This window comes from Petaurus breviceps, unplaced genomic scaffold, assembly GCF_028583685.1.
Source record: "Petaurus breviceps papuanus isolate PSGF00001 unplaced genomic scaffold, PetGlider_PUasm1.0 221, whole genome shotgun sequence".
Lineage (NCBI taxonomy): Eukaryota > Metazoa > Chordata > Mammalia > Diprotodontia > Petauridae > Petaurus > Petaurus breviceps.
Genome location: NW_027185877.1, coordinates 14,473,423 through 14,498,402, shown reverse-complemented (window position 1 = coordinate 14,498,402; position 24,980 = coordinate 14,473,423). Strand labels below are relative to the sequence as shown.

The 24,980-nt window shown below is 37.5% G+C and overlaps 1 protein-coding gene across 1 annotated transcript; it reads right to left on the bottom strand.

The window, feature by feature from the left end:
• Window positions 1–3,436: 3,436 nt before the first annotated feature.
• MANSC4 (MANSC domain containing 4) lies at window positions 3,437–15,252 on the bottom strand. Its single transcript, XM_069094781.1, has 4 exons — window positions 15,021–15,252; window positions 9,982–10,081; window positions 9,557–9,774; window positions 3,437–4,867 (listed from the first exon to the last, which is right to left on the bottom strand). The coding sequence occupies exons 1-4, from the start codon at window positions 15,250–15,252 to the stop codon at window positions 4,230–4,232; spliced, it is 1,188 nt and encodes a 395-aa protein (XP_068950882.1). The 3' UTR covers window positions 3,437–4,229.
• Between the last annotated feature and the right edge of the window lie 9,728 nt (window positions 15,253–24,980).

Below are 24,980 nucleotides of genomic sequence, written 5' to 3'. Positions count from 1 at the left end.
ACAATTAGAATAACACTAAATATCGAAGAGCAAAAGAATTGAGGTTATGGCTGAAAATATCATACCCAGGAAAGTTCAGCATAATCCTGAATAAAAAAAAAAATTGGACATTTGATCAATCTTAGAGTTTCAAGACTTCATTAAGAAAAAAAAACTGAACTTAATAGAAGATTTGACATACAAGAGTCAAGAGAAATATAAGGTACATATCAAAGATTGATTATAAGGGATTCAATAAGGACAGACCGTTTACTTTTTATATATGTAAAACATATATCTAAGATTCTTGTTAATAATCAGGTAGCTCATAAGAAAGATTGGGGTAAAAATGAGCATGATATGAATTTAAAAAGTAAAACCATTTAGGAATAGCCAAAAATTTTTTTTAACATGGCTAATTCAGAAATTTGTTTTGCATGACTGTACATATTCGTAATAGCTTTTGTTTTTCTTGCCTTCTCAATGAGTGAGGGAGGAGAAAGAATGGAGAGATTTTGTAATTGAAAATAAAATAAAGTTGAATTAAATAGTAATAAGTTTCATTCTTTTTGGCATTTAAAAGTCTTCACAACCTGACCCTTCCTACCTCTCCAGTATTCTCACATCTTCACTAATAGCCTTGCTTTATTGTTACTCATACACAATGTGCCCTTTCTGTCCTGTTTCTGTGCCTTTGAACTATTCCCCACATCTGAGGTGTTCTTCTCACTTCTACTTCTTAAAATACTTGGTGTTCTTCAAGAATTGGTTTAAATGGGGGCAGCTAGTTGGTGCAGTGAATAGAGCACCGGCCCTGGAGTCAGGAGGACCTGAGTTCAAATCCATCTTCAGACTCTTAACACACACACAAAAAAAACTAGCCTTGTGACCTTGGGCAAGTCACTTAACCCCAATTGCCCTCCCCCAAAAAGCAAAAAAACCAAAAAACCATGTTTAAAAAAAAAAAAGATTGGTTTAAATGCCACCAACAGCTGGTGCCTTCTCATCCAAGCTTACCTTGTTCCTGCTTTACAGTCTGTCTCCCCAGTTAGAATTTAAGAGTCAATCAATTAATCAGTAAACATAATTAAGCACCTACTATGTGCCCAGCATTGTGCCTTAGCACAGTTAATAAATAAATTAAAGCAGAGACTTTCCTTTTTTCTCTGTAGCTCTAGTGCTTTGCGTACTGCTTGGCTGCTTGGCACATAGAAGATGCTTAATAAATAAAATAATAATAAATAAATAAAAATAAAAGGTGGTGATCTCTTATGACTACTAAGTAACCTGGTATCAAAATATATGTTGATTTTGTTTGGAAGACTTGTTCAAGTTCTTTATAAAATTCCTTTTGTTCGTGTATCTGTAACAAATGTTGGAGACAAAAAATAAAGATATGTTTGTGGTGGCCTCTTTTTGTTTACTTCTGAGCTTAGTACTGAAAACTGCAGTGTAAAAAAAGCCAAGCATTCACAAGAAATGACTATTATGTTTCCTTTTGAGTGCATAATTAACAAACTTCTCTAACTCTTATTTACAGCTTTGAGAAGAAATGGCAAGCTGTCCTTCCATTTCACTGCAACTACAATACATCTTCTGTTCCCATTTACCAAAACAAAAATATCAATATGGCCATGGTTTAATTCTTCATGCCAACTCATTGGCACCAACCTTCTAGTGACAGTTATCTCTATACATAATTAGATTGGTCCTTGAGCAGCAGATCCATACTTCAAGGTTTTCTATCTTCATCCTATCTTCCTGTCATTTGAAAGCACAGTTTCACCTCCATGTCATAACGAGACATCAGACTATGTCTAAAACTATTTTTTAGCACTTTGTAGTTAGATTTTTTATTTTCCTTGGAGCTCCCTTTGTCCTTTGATGGAGGTACAAAGGCTCACATCCTACAAGCTTCTTCTTGGCTCAAATGCCTCAATGGTAGCTTATCTGTCCCCTAGATTTATTCATGTCTAACTGGTAATGTTGTTATATACAACCCAAACTTTTTTTGTTTTTCTTTTGTACTTCCTCCTCTGCAGCTATCCCTTAACTCATGTGGTGGTATGTTGAGTCTCTGGAGGGAGAGGGGGAGATACCGCTCTCACTCTCAAAAGTACTCTGGTTCTATACAACTAAAACTATAACTTATGAGCTTATGTACCTTTAATAGTCAGCCAGTAGACACAATTAGTTCAAAGCAGAATAATAGGACTAATGCTGGCTACAACTTCTCTAGCTTAAAAGATCAAAAAGAAGAGGAATGCGAAGGACTTGGTCATTGGGTACAGTGCTATGATGATTCACAGGAAGTGCCAGTTAGACAAATGTTGCCAGGGCTGTGGAATCCTCATGAGGTAAGTACCCCAGCTCAGTATTACATGCCACCATTGGAGTTAGTACTGAACCAATGCTCTGCACAGAACTGAAAATAGGAATATCATTTTGAGGTGAAGCAGGGTCATGAGGAGAGGGAAGCAGAAACTGTGGGACAGCACCTCACCTGCTTTTTTAGCTCACAGGACCCTGGATTTTGTACTATGTCTAGTAACTTGAGAAGTGGCTGCTTTGAATGAACCTATCTCCTGTTGTTGCCATATTAAGAAAGTGGGCAGAGCCTCAACATACACACATATACACACATATGAGTTACACACACACAAACGCATATTTGTACATATGTATTTCTTGAATAGTGAATGAAAAAATGGAAAACTCATGAGCTCTACTTCTAAATTCTAAAACTAAGAAGCACAGCTATTTAGTTACTCCTTATTGGTTAAGACAAATCAGTTGAGAATGGAAAAGAAACCTGAAGCTCAGGAAACATGTGAAACCAAATAATTGTAATAGAGTACTTCAGAAAAAGGATAGGATATAGAATCATTTAAGCCATTAGAAGAACCTATGCCAGTTATAAGCAACTTTGACATTTATTAAGCATCCACATTTGTGTCTTACATTGTGTTAAACAGTAAGAGAGATAACAGATTATATAAAGTACATTTCTTGTCCCAATGGAAATCACAGTCTAGTCAGGGCTGCATGTGTGTGTGTATGTGTATGCATATACACACACACACACACACACATATAATTATAATATAAAGTAATGTATCTGTAGCTAAATTATGTTTAATTAATAGATCTATGTCAACCTGAAAAAGTCTAGTGGAATGCCATAGGAGTCTGTATTCTGGCTCCTGTTCACCCTTTTTATCCATGACTTGGGTAAAAACAACAAAAAAAGCATTTTTATCCAATTTGCCAAATATACAAAGCTTGGAAAGATGGCTGACTTTATGACAGAATCAAGGTTTTATGTCAGTAATTCATTTTAAGAAACATTTATCCATACCCTACTGAATGCTGGACTCTAGGTTAGAAAAAACTTTACGATATAGTCCCTGCCCTCATGAAGCTTACAGTCTAATAGGGAACTATGATATATACACAAATGACTATAATATAAAAGTCATGTGATAAGTGCATAAAAGAGATGTCTATAAAATATTACAGGACATCTGAACAAGGAAAAGTCTGAATGAGAGGATCTCAGTAAAGCTTCCTGGAGGAGGTAGCATTTGAGTTGACTTTAAAGAATGAGTAGGATTTCAACAGGTGTGGCTTGAGGGAGGGAGCTTGATCAGGGAAAAGAGGGGCAGGGGAACACATAAAATAGGGTAATTTTACATTGACTGAGACCTAAACCTAATGGGCTTTTCTTCCTATCCTTTCCCTGCTTATTGGTAACACATGGATTTTTAATTATTTTAATTTTTTTAGAAAGAATAAAGCATTTTTTTTTGTCTTACCAAAAGAGCATCACTTTAGAGTATAACTAAAAGAATATCGCTGTAACTTTCTAACTTGTGGAGAAGATACCTGTCTGCATTGGGTGTTCCTTATAATGAAATCATGTGTGGGTAAGAAAAAATAATTAGCGTGATGATTGATAAATTAATAAGTAAAATAATCAGATCAGAGATTTAGACTAGAAGGGACCTTAGAGTTCATTGAGTCTGATTATCTGATTTTACAGATAAGGAAAATGAGACTGAGAGAGAATAAATGTCCAGCCATACACCTAGCAAATGTCTGAAGCAGGATTCAAAGTAAGATCTTATTGACTCCATATCCAACATTCTTTCTACTATCCCACATTTTATCTTACCAATACTGACAATGAAGGAAACTTTAAAAGTTTTCATCATCCTTGCACCCTTAATTGTTGTCACAACTTTCCTTTTTCAGTGGTGTGTTTCATTGTGTGTTGGATTATAACAGCCTTGTTGTTTTGGGCAGCATCCTAATACAAGGAACACCAGACAAGAGCAAAGGAGGATGATTGATGTGCTGAGTGCTACAGGAACCAGCCATGTGTTTGAAGCCACAGATTCCCCAACAGTCCTTTCTTCTTCATTTTCAGAAGTGTAGTTCCTGCTGTTGTACCATTTGGTTTCATTTAATAGCTGTTTGCTACTCTTAAGACGCTGTGGAATAGGCATATGGGAAAGTATTTTTGTTTCTATAGGTTTAAATGCAGGAGAAATTGTCCTATTACCTGGACTATTGAGGAGATCAGGATTGGGTGAAGACATATTTATCTGTGTAGTAACTAAGTCATTCAGTGGGATGGATGTCGTCCAAGAGTCTGTGGTTGTGGCATTGGAAAAACTGATATCACTGGTATTTACAACCAGATCTTGATATGTAGTTGAAGATGGAGTTTCTACTGACAGTAACATGGTGCTTACCATAATAGTTTGGTGTTTTTCTAAATAAGCAGTCTTTAAATTGGTCAGCCTGTTCCATCTATTAAATGTAGAATGTGTATTTGGATCTTTGGTAGACAATTTTTGAAAAACAAGCAAATCTGGATCAATACCTGCAAGACAAATAAGATGTCATTGATTGTCTTTGTGACTCAAAGGAAGAAATGTAGGAATGATAAATTTGAGAAATTTCTTAGAATTTACCACTGTACTTAAATTCTGAAAGGCTAGAAACACATTGATGAAATTTAAATCCATTGTAACTTAGAGAATGATTCCCAAATTGATTGAAAATCTAGTGAAATATAACAAATATAACACATATGAACATATGTATATACATATGTTCATCAATATTCTACTAAACATGTCATCTAAATGTCTCTTATGAGTTCAAGTTACTAGACCTGGGTGAACTACATCCCAGCGTGCTGAAAGACCTGATGAATATAATTGCTCAGCAACTACTGGTGATCCTTAAAAAATCATGGAGAGGTGACACAGGACTGGAGATAAACAAATATTCCAATTTTCAAAAGGGGTAAAAGGGGTGTACTACAAAATACAAATTGATGAGCTTGACTTTGATTCCTGGAAATAACTAAGAATTTGTTATTAATATTAGGAATGGTTTTTGAGCATTTACAAAAGAAAACCAATTACTGAGTTTCAACATAGGTTCATAAAAAGATCATATCAGCTTAACCTGATTTAATTTTATAACAAGGTTACTGGTACACTGGAATAATATATTAAAAATTTTTTTAAATAATATTTCCCCCCCCCCAATTACATGTCAAAACATTTTTAAACATTTGGTTTTTTTAACTTTGAGTTCCAAATTCTATCCTTTTCTCCCCTCTTTCCCTCCCTCCCAAGATGATAAGCAATCCAATATAGGTTATACATGTGCAATAATGTAAAACATTTCTGTATTTGTCATTTTGTACAAGATGACTAGAAAATAAATAAAGAAAAATAGTATGCTTTAGTCTGAATTCAGACAATGTAAACTCTTTCTCTTGAGGCAGATAGCATGCTTCATCATGAGTGCTTTGGGAATGTCTTGGATCATGGTTTTGCTGAAAATAACTAAGTCATTCACAATTCCTCATTGTAGAATATTACTGTTACTAAGTACAATATTCTTCTGGTTCTGCTCACTTTACTTTGCATCATTTTATATAAGTCTTTGCAGGTTTTTCTGAAGTCATTCTGTTTGTCATTTTTTATAGCACAATAATATTCCATCACAATAATATACCACGTCTCTTTCAGCCATTCACCAGTTGATGGGCATCTCCTCAATTTCCAATTCTTAGCCACCAGCAGTGAAAGTACTGGATCAAAGAGTATGCACAGTTTTATTGCCCTTCAGGCATAGTTGCAAATTACTCTCCAGAACAGGTTGGATCAGTTCATAACTCCACCAACAGTGCATTAGTGTCACAGTTTTCCTATATCCCCTGCGGTATTTATCATTTTCTTTTTTTGTCATGTTATAGATATGAGGTAGTACATTAGAGTTGTTTTGAATTTGCATTTCTCTAATCAATAGTGATTTAGAGCATTTCTTCATATGACTATAGATAGTTTTGATTTCCTTATCTGAAAACTGTATGTTTATCTCCTTTGACCATTTATCAATTGGGGAATGGCCTGTAAGTGTATTTTAATACAGCATTGAACTGTAGCATTTGAGAAAAATTTTTCATGGTATCCTTTTGATCAAGATGGAAAGGTCTGGACAGGATACAGTACAGTTAGGTAGATTTGAAGTAGTTGAATAATTGGAAACAAGTTAATGGACATGAAAGTCCTAGTAATCTTTGTTCCTAAATTGTTCAACATTTTTATCAATAACTTTGAAAAAGGCACAGATTGGGGCAGCTAGGTGGCACAGTGAATAGAGCAACCGGCCCTGGTGTCAGGAGGATCTGAATTAAAATATGACCTCAGATACTTAACACTTACTAGCTGTGTGACCTTGGGCAAGTCACTTAACTCCAACTGCCCAGCCTTCCCCCTCCAAAAAAAAAAAGGCACAGCTAAAATACTTATAAAATCTGCAGATTGACAAGACTGAAACAGGTTCCTACCACCTTGGAGAACAAAATAAGGAACCAAAATGATCTTAACAGCTTAGAATATTAGATCAAATATATTATGATAAAATATAAACAGGAGGAAAAAAAGATCAACTGCACAAGCACCTGTTGGAGAGGCTTTAGTTTCACAGTTGATGTGATAAGGATTCAGGTGGGTTTAATCATATACCTCCCATTTCTAGAATACTCCAAGAGTTTGAGCATTTAGAAAAGAAAATAATAATTACTAAGTACCAGAATGACTTCATAAGTGTTTTCCTTATAATAATCCATTGAAGTCAACAGTGCAGACATTATGAGCCCCATTTAATAGATAAGAAAAATAGACTTGGAGTGACTTGTACAGGATCACATAGTAGGCAGGATTCAAACTCAGCCCTTCCAATTTCAAATCCAATTTCCACCTGCCTCCTGCTTGGTGAACTATGAGCTTCACATAAGTAAACAGTTTTACATAGCAGTCCTCCAGAATGCTACATTCAAAGAGATATAATACTTAAAATGAGGAAGGGGCCATTCTGATGTATTCTGTCCTTGTGAGGTTCCATCTGGAATAACGTGTTCAGTTTTGACATGCACACACCAGGGTATATCTAGAGAAAGGCAACCAGAGTGATGGGAGAACTGGAGACCATGACACACTGGAGGAAAGAACTGGACTGCTTAGCCTGGGTGTGAGAAGACAGTGCCTCAAACTGCCTGTAGGACTAGAAGATCCCAGATCATAGGATTATAGATTTAGAACCAGAGGAACCTTAGAAGCCATCAGGTCCAACTCTTTTATTTTACAGCTGAGGAAACTGAGGCTGAGTGAGGTTAAGTATCTTGCCCAGGATCACACAGTTAGTAAGTGACTGAGAGAGGATTTGAACTCAGGTCTTCTTAAACCTAAATGAAGTTCCCTATCTGCTGTACCATTTCATATAGAACATATACCAAATCAGATTCTTCCTCTATATTGTTCCTAACTCCCACCACACTCAAGACAATTCCCTCTAGAACCCATCATCACTACCATTCTCTTAGTCATTCAAGACTAGAAATTTATAGCTTATAGTTTTAGAGGTAGAAGGGACCTTATAGGCCATCCAGTCCAACACCTTCCTTTTTACAGATGAAATGAATTTCATTCTTAATATAGAGCAGGATCCTATGATGAAGCACTGGAAAAGACCTTGGAAATCATCTCTTCTAATCCTTTCAATTGAACAGATAAGGAATAGTACTTTTAAAAATCCTAAATAAGACAGTGATTTTTATACCATGCCATTCTTGACCTACTACTGATAAAAATTTCATGCCTGGCTCTGGATAACTTTTCTAATAGTCTTTCTGGGGTGCATGTTCCAAAGGAATTCAGAAATAAATCAGAGTAAATAAATGAAAAGGTCTGTGAATACAAGAGGAGACTAGGTTTCCCATCTTTAATTCACAAAGGATTCATGAATATAGAATATGTTGCCTACGTTGGATGGTCTCTACTTCTCTTACATGTAAAATAAGATGATATAAGGCCTATAGAGAAGAAGCATGATGAAGTGGAAATAATACCAGATTTAGAGTTAAAGGACCTGAGTTCAAAACCTGCCCTTGCCACCTACTGGCTATGTGACCTTGAATGAGTGAATGAAAGTTATTTTACATTCTCTGGGCCTGAGTTTCTTCTTCTGTAAAATGAGATGGTTGGATTACATGTTCCCTAAGGTATCTTCCAGCTCTAAATCTATGACTCTGTTACATTCCTTCCCATAAATATTGAATATGAAATGGTATACTAAAATAGTTATATGTAGAAACTTATTCAATAAACATAGGCAAATTTCTTCTATTTTGCTCCAAAGTTTTTTCCCCTTTATGTATTTATAGACTGGTAATAGTATAATTAGATAGACTGAGAATGTTTGAATGGATCTCAAGGTTGGTTCAGTGTTAGTTTGACAGTACCACAAAGATCTTTGCAGATGTATCTTGCTGCCTAGGTATGCTTTTGGTAGCTACCCAGTATATGCTTCCTATACCACTCTCAAACCTAGCACTGAGATTTTCTCATGGAACCCTTATTTTCATTATATCAAAAATAAGGGCAAAGCACCTCTTGTGAAAAGCTGATATAGAATTCCCTATTCCCAAACACCCTACCTTTCCAGAATTATGGTTTGGATGTTCTACCATCCCTCAGAATGTCTGTTCAGTTTTTCAGCTTGAATTACTAAAACTACTTTTAATAATTTAATTAAATGATGGTCTAATTGGTTTACTTCCCTCCACCTAAATAAATTAGTTTCTAAATTAAGGTGTTAATAAAAACATTATCTCCTGTGGTAAAAATGTCAGCTTTGGATTTTGTTCAGTTCATTTAGCATAAATGGAGGAGGATATTATGTTAAAGTGCTTTGGAGGAAGGATGCTATTTGAATATAAGGTTATACTTCAGTGTTTATGATTTGGTCTTTTAACCTGGCATGGACTTTTATCATTCAGTTTAACAAACTGAAGGGAACTTAGGTGTTTGATTAAATGCAGCCTTTGTTCATTAATTTTTCTCCCTGGATATCTCATAGGAAATGCTTGCTTTATGGAAAGTAATTCCTTGGAAAACTGGTTTAGGGATAGTCTACCACCAGACATAGTAAGCTACTACTATGGTCTTGCCAATGGTCTCTTAAAATCAAGAAATATCCAATAAATCTTTACCTGCTGTGATGTTGTAGAGAATGGCACTATGCTTAGGCTGTAAGATGCAACTCTCCAGGGTTGGGCAGTAAACATGAAGGCAGTTGACATTGTCATGGATGGGATCATGGAAGAAAATGGCCAGATTGCAGGGAGCTGTTAAAAAAAATAAAAAGATGAAATATTTGAAACTTTTTTTTGTTGCCAGCAAGACTTTGACTTCATCCCTGTTTATGCTGCTTCAATAGAACAAAGTATAAGCTTGTTTACACAGCACAGCTCAGTTCTGAATGACGTTAGGAACTTGATTCTTGTCATAGCCTTATTTCTATGAACTTGAAAGATAGGCAAGCTGCTTCACCTTCTGAGCCTCAGGTTTCTTATCTGAAAAATGAAACTGTTGGACTATATTTTCTCCAGGTTCCTTTTTACATCCAAAGTCTGACCATCTATGATCTAAGATTACTTTAAGGGAACTTTTAAAGAAATTCTCTAATAAGCTCATAAAGAAAACATTCCCTTTCTGGTAAGTGGGTCCTAGATTGCCTGAAGAAAGAAACAGGAATAGATTAAGCCCCTTCTATTTGCCAGGCAGTGTGCTAAGCACTTTACAAATATTTCATTTAGTTCTTGTATTTATTCTGCATCGGTTAATACAAATTTCCTTATGTTTAGCTGCATTCTTTCTATTTGTCACTTTTTAACTCTTTCCAGTTTGCAAAGTATTTACATACATTTTTCTCATTTGAGCTTTACAACAGTCATGTGGTATGTGTATTTTATGATTCTATGTATGGAGAAACTGAGACTCAAAAAAGCTAAGGGACATATTTATGGTCTCACAAATAGAGTTAGTGGAAGGATTTGAACACAGGGCTCCAGGCCCAGCACATTTTCTACTATGTCAAAGCATAGATATCAAGAAAATTAATTTACTTCAGTCATTGATGAGTCTTCCTTCTTTGGACAAACATTCTTTTAAAATTTCATAGACTTTCATAGTTGGAAGGGCCCTTGGGGCCATCTAGTTTATAGTTCAACCTATGCTTAACCAAAAATCCCCTGTGCAACATGCCTGACAAATGGTCATCTAGATTTTGCTTGAAGACTTCCATTGGTAAGGAAAGCAATTCCTTTGGAATCAGCGTATCTACCTTAGAATAACACTGGATGTGAGAAAGTTTTTCATTTGATTGTTCCTAAATTTGCCTCATTACAACTTTTATCCAGTGCACCTACTTTTGCCCCCTTCCACTTGACATACCATAATACCTCCCTCCACAAATCTCTTCTCCCAGCCAACCTCTTTAAATGAGTCACCCCTAAAGCTTGTCTCCTTCACTTGAGATAAATAAAAAACTGTCATTCCTTCAATGTAACACAACTTTCTTTCTTTTCCTTTTTGGAGGGCAATTGGGGTTAAGTGACTTGTCCAAGGTCACACAGCTAGTTTTTTGTGTGTGTGTGTTGAGTGTCTGAGGCCGGATATGAACTCAGTTCCTCCTGACTCCAGGGCTGGTGCTCTACTCACTGCACCACCTAGCCACCCCACACAACTTTCTTTCTGCAGCACTTTATCAACCATTCACAAAGTATGAATAATAAAAAGGGCAAACCAGAAGTTTGATCTCATAGATATCACTGGGACTTGGTAGAATGGAACTCATGACTAGAATATCGTTCTGGAAGCATGTACTTTTTTCTAAAAGGAGCAAAACAGATGAAAGGAATGGTAGAATAGTACTATATAGGACAATACATACATAAGTGTGTGTATACACAATATCCAGGAACCCAAGGAAAGAAACATGATAAAGAACATAGAGAGACAGAAGGTTTATTTCTACTAATGTATCCTACACACCACCTGGGAAGAAGAAGAAACTAGATGACAAACCTGCTACAAAAGCATGACATTGCATTGATGAAGGGCTTCAACTATCTGGACTCTGCTGGGGCTCTCTTTACCAAAAACAAAGTAAGCAAACAAAAAACAAACCCTGATAAATCGATTACCTATCCTAATGACAATTTCAACTTCTGAAAGGTGAAGGAGAGGAAAAGGGAAGCTGCCATTCTAGATCTGGTTCTAACCAATGAAGTATTTATTTATTTATTTCTTTTTTAAGCAATCTGGTTAAGTAACTTGCTCAAGGTTACACGGCCAGTTATTTTGTGTGGGTGTTAAGTATCTGAGGCCGGAACCGATCCCAGGTCTTCTGACGCTGGAGCCGGCGCTCTTACTCACCTGGCCACCCCCAATGAAGTATTTCAGAAATGAAAAAGCTGAGGGTGGTGGTAGGGGGTAGTGGTGGTAGTGCGTGAACACTCAAATAGAGTACATGATAGAGAAGAGGAAGAAAGCTTGGCATAGTATGATATGTACTCTAGATTTGGGGAGTGCAGATTTCAGAGGATTCAAGTAAGAGAGAGGATCTAGTGGCCTAGCTAAGAATGAAATCCTGAATATTTCTGAAATCCTAAAGGAGAATTCAGATGAGGAAGAAAAGATGAGGAAAATTGACTAAAAAATGTAGATTCACAGGAAATTACTGTCCAACTTAATATTTTTAAAAGACATTTGTTGAAATGGGAGCAAGGAGAGTAATTGAAAATGAGTACAGAAAAGTAGCCAAATACTTATAGCCCAGAATAAATTGAGTCTGACTAGTTATTATTTTTAACTATATTTGAAAAAAGATCAAAGAAAAGAAATGCCATTGCTTGCAGGTGAGTGCAATAATTATAACTGACATAGATGAGGAAGTTGAATCTGACTATCTACCATAACCCCCTCATTCTTAAAAAATCTTCACTATGTGGGCAACTAGGTGACATAGTAAATAGAGCACCGGCCCTGCAATCAGGAGGACCTGAGTTCAAATCCAGCCTCAGACACTTAACTCTTACTAGCCATGTGACCTTGGGCAAGTCATTTAACCCCCATATCCCTGCCTTCCCCCTTCCAAAAAAAAAAAATCCTTCACTAGATCTACCATTACTACCAATTCCAGTGGCTTCTTATTGTCTCTAACAAACTGTAAATTCATCTGTTTAGTTTTTTAAAGCTCTCCACAATCTGTCTCCAGCCTGTCTTTTCTAGTTCCATTGGACATTGCTACCTCTTCCTTACTCTGCATCTAGACAAACTGGCCTCCTTTCTATTCCTCACAGAAGATACTCCCTCTCTCTGTGTCTCTGCAATAGCTATCCCACAAAGCTGGAATTCACTCTACTTAAATCTACCTTCTATAGCCCTCTTTTCCTTTAAGATATTAGCTCATCCACCATCTTCTGCATGAAGCTCTTCCTGATCTCCCCAATAGCTAATCACCCTTGTTCCAAAACTTTGTGTTTAACTGCTTTATATTTATTTGCTTTACATTTATGCTTCATATATTTTTATGTATACTTATCTTCATCATTCTAATGTAAGCTCATTCTTTGTACTTGTATCCCTAGTTTCTAGCACAGTGCCTGGCACATAATAGACTGTTAATACATACTTCTTGATTACTTGATTCATTGTTCCACTCCAAACTATCATCTTATGTCTTACTCTTTTTCTCAAACAAATTCCTAGGAAAAAAAAAACTATTGTCTCCAGCTCCTTTCCTCTCACTTCTCAACCCTTTGCAATCTGGTGTCCAAACTTATGGTTCAACTGAAATTGCTCTCTAAAGTTATCAGTGATTTTTTTAACTGTCAAACCCCATGGTCTTTATTCAGGCCTCATCTTTTTGACCTCTGCAACACTTAACACTGTTGACCACCCCCATCCTCCTGGATATTCTCTCTTCCTTGGATTTTTATGACTTTATTCTCTCTTGATTTTTTTCCCTATCCATCTCACCATCCTTATCAGATTCCTTAACAATATCATATCTCCCCCTCCAACTGTGGGTATTTCCCAAGGTTCCATTTTTGGTCTTCTATTCTCTCTCTGCACTTTCTAACTTGATGACTTCATCAGTTCAAATTGGTTATCTCTCTCTATGTAGATGGTCCCCAGGTCTATATATTCATTCCCAGTCTTTTTCTTGAGCTCCAGTTACATCACCAACTGCCTATTGCACATGTTAAACAAAATGTTCCATGGACGTTTTAATTTCAACATGTCCAAGACAGAACTTTCCTTCTCACTATTCACTTAGCTACTTTCTGCCCTTTATCACTTCTCACCTACAGTTTTGCAATGAAATTCTCACTGGTCTCCATGCCTCATCTCTACCCACAACTTCATTCACAAAGTCATTCTCTACATGACTGCCAAGATGATTTTCTTTAAGCACAGGTTGACTGTGTCTTTCCTTTACCCAATAAAATTTAGTGGGTCTTTGCAAATAGGATCAATATAAACTCTTCTGTTTAGCTTTTAAAGTCTGTCACTACCTGCCTCCAAACTACTTTTCCGGCTTCATTTAACATTATTTTCCAGTCACTATAGCAGCAATGTCCAAGTGTGGTCCACAGACTTTGAGGGTCCTTGAGACCCTTTCAGGGATCAGTAAGGTCAAAACTATTTTCATAATAATACTATTATAATATTATTAATATTATACTATGATATTGCTATTTTCTTATAAAAATAATCCCACCTTTTTCAATTGCATAAGCTGGATTTTCTTCATATTCATCAGCTGAAACAACTTATTGTGATAGATGCAATGTAGAAGCAATGTAGTGGATTCATTATTACTTTGAAATAAATTAAATAGTTTTAAATTTGCCTATTTCCATTTCAAATAAGGTAAATATTGATAGATATAACTATTATAAACAAAAGCTCTTTGGAGTCCTCAGTAATTTTTAGAACTGTACAGGGGTCCTGAGATCAGAACATTTGAGAACCTCTGTTTTACCAGCCAAAACTTGGCTTCTTGGTATCTGGTACCCCTCACACTTGACAATTCACTTCCTATCTCTGCACCTTTGCAGTGACAAAGTTCCACATTCTCTCTTCACCATTGTCTTGAATTATCTCTTCTTTTCCTGATCCCTCAAATGCTAGTGGATTCCTTGAATCTATTTAGCATTTATTCTGTATATGTGCATATATGTATATATTGTCTCCCTCAATAGAATATAAATTCTCTGTGTGCATAAACCATTTTCTTTTTGTTTTTGTATTCTTAGCACCTACTACAGTTCCTGGAACATAGTAGGCACTTAATAAATACTTGTTTATTGATTTATTGCTACCTGTGGATGGCTGGCAGTTGGCTATGAATTTCCCACTTTGATTTGGCAAAGTTGCAATCTTCCTTCTTCCTCCTTCCATACTCTTCTAGCTAAGTATATTGCAATTAGGAGTCCTAGCAAATGAAAACTGGAGGCGTGATTCTATCTATTTTTGATTTTACAACTTGGTATTCTCTTCACCTAAAAATAATCTAGAATTTTAAAAATCCTCATAAGCTATATAGCAGCTATATTTGTGAGGAATTATATTTTTTCACAGCTCACGCATACTACCCACACTTACCATCCTTTGCAAGACAACAGTTCCTCCCACACTTCTGGCCTGTGCTTTCTGAGTAATACTTTAGGAACCGGGCTCCAAACTTCTGAGATTCCTCCAGGTCAACTAGGAAACCTGGAAAGCGTCGGATCCAGCAATCCTTGTAAAACACAGTGGGTGAACAGAGAGTATCTGAAGGCCACACCACACTCAGGACCAGCAGCAACTCTGCTGCTGCCTCCACTGAGCCACACATTTCCTCAATATGAAAAGTTCAAGATAAATCTTTTTTCCAGCGTAGAAAAATGTGACAAGTCTTTGTTTTAGAAGGAATTTCTTGCGTGGTGGGATCACTGCTAAGAAAGGGAGAGTTTCTCTCAGACTTTTCTTGTGACTGCCAGCAAGCTCAGTCAGTTTGGGGACCTGTGCTTGGTTTTCTTTCTTTCTTTCCAAAATGAACTCCCAAGAGGATGGTGCATTTCCTGCTGTCTCTTTCTGGATAGTTTTCACTTCAGTGTTCTCTTGATGCCTTGTTTTTGACTCAGTCCCAGAGAAATAGAGCCTCTCCTGTGTAATCCCTCTTTCCCTGAAATTGGTCACAGAAAACCTTCACTATGGAAATATAAGGACAAATGGGGACCAAAGGAAAGCTTGTCTCTGAACACAGTATTTCGCTGACTTAGGCTTCAGATAACAGAATCGTCCTGCTGAGATTTCACTTCAGACAAAACAGATGAACTATTATTTGTCTCTAGTTGTTTTTTTCCTTTGGCAGATTTCTTAGCCCTATTTCTTTCCTTGAATTTGTTGCTTTCTCTGCTTGGGTTAGTTTTCTGCTCCAAAAAAGCATTAATTTAAACAAATGCAAACCAAGAATGAAAAAGTTTACTGTGAACTTCACTTTTTCCAGAGACAACAAACCAAGGAGCAAATAGTGCTGTAACCTCTTGTAACAAAACTGCTGAGATGTCCACAGTTCTACAAAGAGGAATTGTTATTTACCTTGAGAACTGAAGGGAAGGACAGATTTCTTAATGCCTACCCAAATGCATTGGACTGCATTTTCTTAATGCTTGCCTGATTTCTGTGTCTGTTGGATGCTGGAAGCAAGAGAACAGTACTCCATTCTTTAGTGCATACTCATACTTTGGTGGGAACATTGCATATTCTAGACTGAGGAATGGGAGGCCAAAGGCAGCAGGGGAATTAAATTATTATTTAAATGTCTCCCTATTAATGATGGTTTCAGTTACATTTTCTTTTTTTTTTTTTTTTGCCCTTTTTGGGGAAGGGCAATTGGGATTAAGTGACTTGCCCAAAGTCACACATCTAGGTTTTGTGTTAAGTGTCTGAGGTTGGATTTGAACTCAGGTCCTCCTGATTCCGGGGCCGGTGCTTTACTCACTGTACCTAGCCACCTAGCCACCCCCTCAGTTACATTTTCAAAGGCAGTAAAGCCACGGGAATAGTATTCCATCCCATGGTCCCCAAAGCTGAAGAACTTTAAAATACTAAAAGTATTGTTTTGTTAGTTTCCAGTAGGTTTAATAATGATTATGATTGGAGTGGTAGATCATTTTGTTAGTGTTTTAACTTTAAAATACTAAAAGTATTGTTTTGTTAAGTTTCCAGTAGGTTTAATAATGATTATGATTGGAGTGGTAGATCATTTTGTTAGTGTTTTAAGATTTACAAAGACTTCACATGCATTATCTCATTAAGTGACACCCAGTCTTTTTTTTTTAAATGACAGTACAGATGTAGTATTCTCTCTAACCTCCTCCCTAGTGATTCATTTATTCAGAGCACAACAAGCAGTTTTTAGAAATCATTCCTTACAGAATCTTCTTCCTGCTGTTTACTAACAATAGACAAGTTAACATTATGTAGCACAAAGCTTCTCAATGTAAAAAGGAGCAGTGAAGTTAAACAGCAGTGAAGTTTTTTTTAATTTCCTATGGTTCTTGTTCTAACTACAACTGAAAAAACAAAACATTGTACTTTTCTCAAATATTTATATCACTATATAACTAAATCAGAATGGTAAGCTAGACCTTTTATTGTCTTACCTGCAGAAGTCAGACCTTCCCACCTGTCCTACGGGAAGAGGGAAGAGCTGACATTCAAAATTGACTCTCCATTGTTCATTGTTCTCTAGCATGATTTACCAAGACTAAAAATACTTATTCTAAAAGTACTTTCTCTCTTTATAAAAAAAGATACACAGAGATACACAGTTTCTATTATGATAAGAAATTATTCTTCAAAGTTCTCAGCTTCCCTGAAAGGACAATGGAACAATCCAAAACCTTGCTAGAACAGAGGGCTCTCAGTTATTAACCCCTTAGATGTCTAACAGGGATAAAGAAGAATAGAAGGCTATTTTTGATGGTATATGTAAGTTCCAAAGACCATTACAATGATTAAAAATATAGACATACATCTCACTCCTTATGACAAGCTATGCTGGAAAGGAAGGAGCACAACTGGATGGGGGGTATGGATATCAAGGATAGAGGTTTCAGTTATGGACAAATATAATGGGCACATCCAGTCTCACAACAAACAAGTTATCAAACGAAGCAGCAGTACTTAGTGATCATATGTAATGAAATGAAGAAACCAGGAAATAAATGAAACTCAGCACAAATGATCATATGCAGCTATTGGATCGCAGGGTCATAGAATTAGAGCTGGAAAGGGCCTGAGAAGGAGTCTAGTCCAACTCCCTGATTTTATAGATGAAGAACTGAGGCCTAGAGAGGTGAGGGTCATACTGGTACAGTAGTAAGTGGCAGAGTCAGAATTTGAGTCCACTTTCTCTGAGTCCAAATCTGGACTCAGATTGCCATACTGCTTTTCTGTCATACTGCATAGATTCTGAGAAATATATTTGGACTGCAAATTGCTGTTTGTTATATTGCTATAATAATAATTCCTTATATTTATACAGAACTTTCTTGGGAGTACTTCAAAGCTCAGAAGACCATTGCCTCATTAATCATTACAATTTTCCTCTGGGAAAAGTGCAGGTTGTAATTAGCTTCATTTTGCAGCTGAGGACTCTGTCCAAAGTCACTTAGAAACTGAGTGGTAGAGTTGGGCTAAAAACCAAAGGTCTCTGTAGTTAAATATGAAATCCAAAATAGTATATGATAGACTGGACTTCTGTGAGAAATGTTAGCTACGGAGAACCAATTTTGCAGTCCATGTAGTTCAAGTTGCAGATACTGGCATAAATGAAATTAAACATTCAAATGGCTGAAGTCAATGGAAGTTTTGCCTGGGTGAAGTCTATAAACTTAAGCCAAAAGGGAAAATTTAGGAATGAGTGCTTAAGTGTAATTGACTTTAGAAGTCCGATGTATCTTTTTTTTCTTTTTGCTTTTTTGGAGGGCAATTGGGGTTAAGTAACTTGCCCAAGGTCACATGGCTAGTTTTTGTATTAAGTGTCTGAGGCCGGATTTGAACTCAGGTCCTCCTGAGTCCAGGGACAGTGCTCTACTCACTGCGCCACCTAGCCGCCCTCCATATGATATCTTTTAATAGTATGAAACTATGTAATTTTTGTGTTTAAAAACAAACTCAGAAATAAAGTTGTCATAAAAAATTCCTTTTCAAAGAACAAAATATGGTAGTATAATTTTTGGCAAAATATTTGAAATGTGGAATATGAATAGGCACTCTTTCTAACACAGTTTTCAAAAATGTCATTTTCCCTTAGGGTTTTATACCATTTTAATTTAGACATTATGGGTAATTGTCCTGTTCAAAGTTCAGAGACTCAAGAGTTTTATCTTTTCCCCAAACCTCCTCTTGCCTTCACTACTTTTTTTCAGGGACACCACTGTATCAACAATACAATATTCACAATGCCTACAGCAACTATAAATATGCTAATGTGGTTATTAATCACAAAATATACCAGGCTCTCTACATGCGAATAAAGCTAGAACATTTATTAAAATACCAGAAAACGGAGTCCCAAAAGCAGAAAGTCAAAGCCATCACAGTAGTTATGCAATTGTCACATGTGGTTAATGTAGTAAATAAACACCCACATTCTCAAGCCTTCAAAACAGAACAGGCTACCTCAGGCAAAGGTCCTCCTTTCCCCACTCACGGCAACTGCTCAGCATCCAGGAAGCATGATCCCAACCTCTGCGGCCCCCCACAGTTCCAGTCCCTGGCAGTCCTCAGCAGGAGTCCTTAGCAGAACTTCTGGCTGGCTCAAAAAAGGGGTTCACACCTCCACCTCCACCTCCACCTTGGCTACTTCTGCTACCATGCCACTGCTGGCCGCTGCTGATGCCACCACTGCTGCCAGTCATCACACACACTCTAGCTTGGCTTCTGCTTCCTCCTGCCCTACCCCTTTCTGCTACGTCAGCAAGTCCAACGGGGTATGGAACATCTTTAAATCCCATAACCCTTACATTCAGCCCCAAGATCTTTCATGTGCCTTACTTGGCAAAGATACATTAGGAATAACTGGTGTTAACGTAATCTTACAACAATATAACAAGGATAGCACACAATAAATACAGAAAACAATATTTTAGGTGGGTCTTGAGCACAAGCTCCCCATCATTCCCCCCGAACAAATGGGGCCCCAAAATCTTGGGGTAAGGGGCGAAGGTCTCTTCCTCCATAGCTACTTGCTGCTGAAATTGGATGTAGAGCTGTCCCTGTCCCAAGGGGTCCCATTTGAGAGGTCAGTTCTTAATGTGCTTGATGACAGGTCCAAGGGTGACATATCACAGTCGCAGACAGGGGGTGATATCCAGCTTAAGCTATCAGGCATCTACGGGTGGAGGGTACCAAACCTGCAGAAACAAATCTAGCAAACAAAGTGAACAGACAAAAAGCCAAAAAGAAGCAAAGAGACAATAACCAGACTATTGTAGCCTCACTCACAGTAGAATATATGAGTTAAGGGTACAATTTTGTAATCATCTTCTCCAGAATAAACAATAGTTACAGTGTTATCCCTCCCATGAGCTATCCCTCCCATGCATTCTTTGGAACATCATCTGGCTTCCGTTTTACCCATACTTTAGCTCCCAATTTTATTCTATCAGTAGAACCAAATCCTTCAGTTCCTCTGATAGTTATTTTGGAAGGAGGGTCAGTTTTTACAAGTGGTATTGTTTTACAAGTAACGATAATCACTTGAACTATCCTATCATTTTTATGAATCTGTATGGGCCCTTCACCTAAATTATGGAATGTCATAACAACTTCTCCTTGATAATTGGAATCTGTTACTCCTGCCAATACATGTATTCCCTGAGCTGGCTGATTTGGGTAAAATCTGTCCAAAGTGATTTTTAGGGATTCTTATGCATATCCCAGTGGAGATTTTTCTTATTTTTTTTCTGTCCAACCAAAAGTCCTCTAAACAATGTAAATCATACCCCACTGAACCAGTTGTTCCTGGGTATGGTGCTGGGACATCTGGCCTCAAAGTCCAATACTCAATATTTGGGATTTTATGTGTTTGTTTTATTCTAATTTGCAGATTTGGGGTCATCATTTTGGCTAGAGGTGTACTTCCTCCCAGTGATCTATTATTCAAATTACTTAAAGCCATGAACAAATTATCCTTCCAATGTTGATATGAATTATTGGAACTTAATTTCCTTAACTGTTCTTTCAGTAACACATTCATTCTTTCAATTATCCAGACGCTTCTGGATAATATGGAATATGATATATCCATTCTATATTGTTTAGTATACAACATGTCTTCATTTCATTACCTTTGAAATGTGACCCATTGTCACTTTGAATCTGCATTGGGGTTCCATAATATAGACTTATGAGATCTAGAGTTTTACAAGTGTTTTTCTGGGTTGTATTCTTATAAGGATGATGGGTGCTTGGGATCTATATTTGTAACATCAATTTGTAAAATCAATTTGCAACATCAGTCTGTAACATCAATTTGTAAAACCAGTCTGTAAAATCACATTTCCCCCTCCCCAGTCTCAGAGCATTAACTCTGCCCCTTCCCCCTACCTGCACTCTGCCTAGCTCTAGAGCACGAACTCTGCCCAGCAACAACTCATGAATTGTTTATCTCAACTTGGAACAATAACAAGCTACACCTATCGATCCTTCACAAAACTATCTATAAACATTCCAGTTTAGGCAACTATTATCTCCCCGTCCTGCTGCCCCCATGAATCCTTCTATACCCTATCTCCAGATTAACTCCTTATGCAATTATCCACATACTGTGTCTCTGTTAACCTTGGTTCCCAGACATCAATCCTGTCGAACATGACACTGATAAGTGACAGACTGGGCACTTCTCAGTCAGCCCTTGACTGCTCGCTGATTTAGTGAAGTTTCAAGCCTAAAACCACACCTCCAGGTAGCCCCCTTGGGCTTTTTCCCAGTGAATCATAGACAATATACCTGCACAGTTACATTAAAAATGCATGTTCCTTTAAACACTGGCCTCACCTTAACTCCTCCCTAATCCCACCCTCTTCTCACCTGGTCAGCATAATTGACATCTAGAAAATAGCCTTAACTCTTTAAAAACTATGCCTGTGTCTTCTTTAAGCTTGCAGGTCCCCTAAGGATCCTTGCCCACTGTAAAGTGTACAATAAACTTTTACAACTCTAACTCCAATTTGGCTTGAGCTGAATTCTTTCCAGACTGAATTGCATGCTTTCTGGTCTTAAGATAAAGATCAGAGTTCCTGCTGAACCTAATAGCCAACCCTCATCAAGGACAAGTCATTAGTACACCTGAATAGGTGTCAACACAAGTTCAGCAACAAGAACTTCATCCTTTATCTTGTGGTAGTGGACCAATATAACCTATTTGTCAGATTTGGGCTGGGACTTTTCCTCTTGCTATCTCTCCAGTTACTACCGGAGGAACAGTTTGCTTCTTTTCCAATTGATATATATGACATTTTTCTACCATCTGTTTCAACAGTGAATGAGAGATACTAATACCTCGATCTGGTGCCCACTGGTGTGTGGCCTGGATCCCCAAATGGCCTGCTGTTTGGTGGACCCATTTTGCTAATACTGGATCATCACTTGTCAAAGTAGGGACAATATGTTCAGTAGCAATCTTTGCCAGTCGATCAGCATGAGCATTGTACTCAGGTTCTGGCATGGTGAGGGCCATGTGAGCATCTACATGAAAAACTGAAAAGTCAGTGACCATTCATGTTCCAGATATCTTCCATAATTCCATGAATTTCCCAATTTTCATTTTTCCACATGGGATCCATGTAGCTAACTCATTAGCTACCGCCTATGAATCAGTGAATATATGACACTGTCCTCCTTGTTCTATTTTGATGGTTTGATGTACTGCCATAAGTTCAGCATATTGACTACTTCCACCTATCCCAGTACTTTCCAAAGTCCTTCTAGTACATGGGTTATAGGCCACTGCTTTCCAATGTCTTTTTTGGCCCAAATATTTCGCTGTCCCATCAATAAACCATGCATGTCTCTTTTATTCTTCAGTTAATCCATCATATCCCTCATTCCATTTTACAGAGGATTGTACCAGCTGTTGCTTTAACTCAGGGGGTGTGTCATTCCTCTTAATTTCTGTTTGCTACAGATTCCTGTAGAGCAGAGACTCTGCTGTTCCCTGTTTTATCTCTATTTTGAATATACCACTTCCATTTGATTATACTAGCCTCTTGGGCATGTCCAGTTCTATGAGAAGCTGGGGTACTCATTACCCAGGTCATAATCAGGATTCCAGGTCTTAATATCACTTCATGGCCCAGAGTCAGTTGTCCAGTCTCCACGAAAGCCCAATATGCAGCTAACAACTGCTTTTCAAAAGGTGTATACTGGACTCCAGATAAAGGGAGTTTCCTACACCAAAATCCCAAAGGTACATTTCGACTTTGTTGTTTTTGCCATAAGCTCCAGTTTGTGTAATCATCTTGTACAGTCACTTGTAATTCCACTGGACCATTTTGCATGGGCCACAAATCAAGGGCCAATTGTATAGCAGCCTTGGCTTCTTCAAAAGCTTTACTGTGCTCAAGTCCCCAATCAAATTCATATTTCTTCCGAGTGACTCTATATAAAGGTTTCAAAATCTGTCCCAAATGTGGAATGTGATTCTTCCAGTATCCAAACAATCCTATGAACTTTTGGGCCTCCTTCTTATTGGTAGGGGTAGAAAAATTCTGAATCTTTTGTCAGGCTTGCAGAAGAATCTCTCATACTCCCTTGTTCCATTGTATACTCAAAAATTTTACATTTTGAGCTGGTCCTTGAACATTTACAGCATTAATTTTCCACCCTTTACTTTTCATTTGCTCAATTAGAAGGGTCAAACTCCTCTCCACTTCTTTTGCATCTTTTCCCTGTATCATGATATCATCAATGTAGTGGGTAAGCTGTACACCAGGTAGCTTTAATTCATCCAACTGTTCAGCCACAATCCTGTGACAAATAGTGGGACTATGTAGGTACCCTTGTGGCAAGCAGGTGAAAGTATATTGTCTACCCTGCCAAGTGAAAGTGAACTGGTCCCATTGTTTAGGGTCTATTGGGATGGTGAAGAAGGCATTTGCCAAGTCAATAACTGCATACCAAGTCCCATCATATGTCTGGATCCTTTCTATTAAGGTGATGGTATCTGGAACAGCAGCATGCAAAGGAGGAGTCACCTTATTCAATTGTCTATAATCCATGGTCATTCTCCATGTCCCATCTGATATTCTTACTCACCAAACAGGATTGTTCCATCATGTGGTTGTAGGGATTAACACTCCTGCTTCAACATATTCCTTTATAGTAGTGGTAATTTCATCTTGCCCACCTGGCACATGATAGTCTTTTAAAGTAATTACTTCAGAAGGTTCAGGCAAAGTGATTTTTATTTTTATTTTTCCCACTAAAACTGTATTCATTCCTATCTTCCTTACAGCAAATTTGTATCTTCCTTCAGGTAAGTTCAGAGTCATGCATCTCAATATATCTATTCAATGTATTCAGGAATGGGTACAACAACCACAGTATATTCTTTCTTAGGTAATTGCCCAATTTTCATTGATATTTTAACTTGTCTGGCTGATATTTCAGCCCCTCCTAGACCTGTGATGGTAATAGGAGTTCCATGTTTAAACTTATCAGGGTTTCCTGATGAATAAGGATGATAAGTGTGGCCTCAGCCCCTGTATAGAGCAATTCCATAGTCACAGTAGTTGATCCATTCTTCCAATATATTGGTAAACCAATATGGGGTCTGCAATCTCCTCTGTATATTTCTTTAATCTGGGCTGGGGCTCAGCCTATTTCCTATTCTCCCTGAAGGTGGAGCAAACTTGGATACAAAGATTCAGATTCAGGAGTACCTGCAGGGTTGTTTCCTGCTTCCCTATTCATTCTAATGTTAAGGACCTTTTCTTGGTACAGCTTATGCAGCTCTTTAGTTGGAATACCATCTATTCTTCTTAAGTCTACCCCTGCTCTCAATAGAGCAGTAACAGTTCCCTTCTTGTCAGTCTATTTTGTGTCTGAATCCTCTGGCTGTTTACTCTTCTCTCTTGAGGCAATTTATCTTGTCCCGATTCCCCTAGGTCACTTAATTGTGAAATTTTATCCAGCACCTCTGAAAGAGGGTGCCCTATTTCTCTAATTAATAGAGTCAGAATTAGGTGCTTATAAGCAGGAGGAGCCATTTTCACTATGATATTTCTATGAGGAACTCCTGGGGGGCATCATTTTCATCTTCAACCATGGTAGCCATTTTCATTACCTCTTCCTTTAGCTTTCTCATACGATCTCTAAGTGAGTACCAGTGTCTGTCTCCACCAGGCCACATAGAGGCAGTAGGATATTGCTTTCTGTATCAATCTGCAGCTAAATCTAACAGATTAGTTCTGCTGATGCCTCCTCACATATGGTGATCCCTAAAAGCTTGGTGTACAAAAGGATTCTGATTGATACTTTTGAATTTTAAGCAATCCACACTGTCCAGTG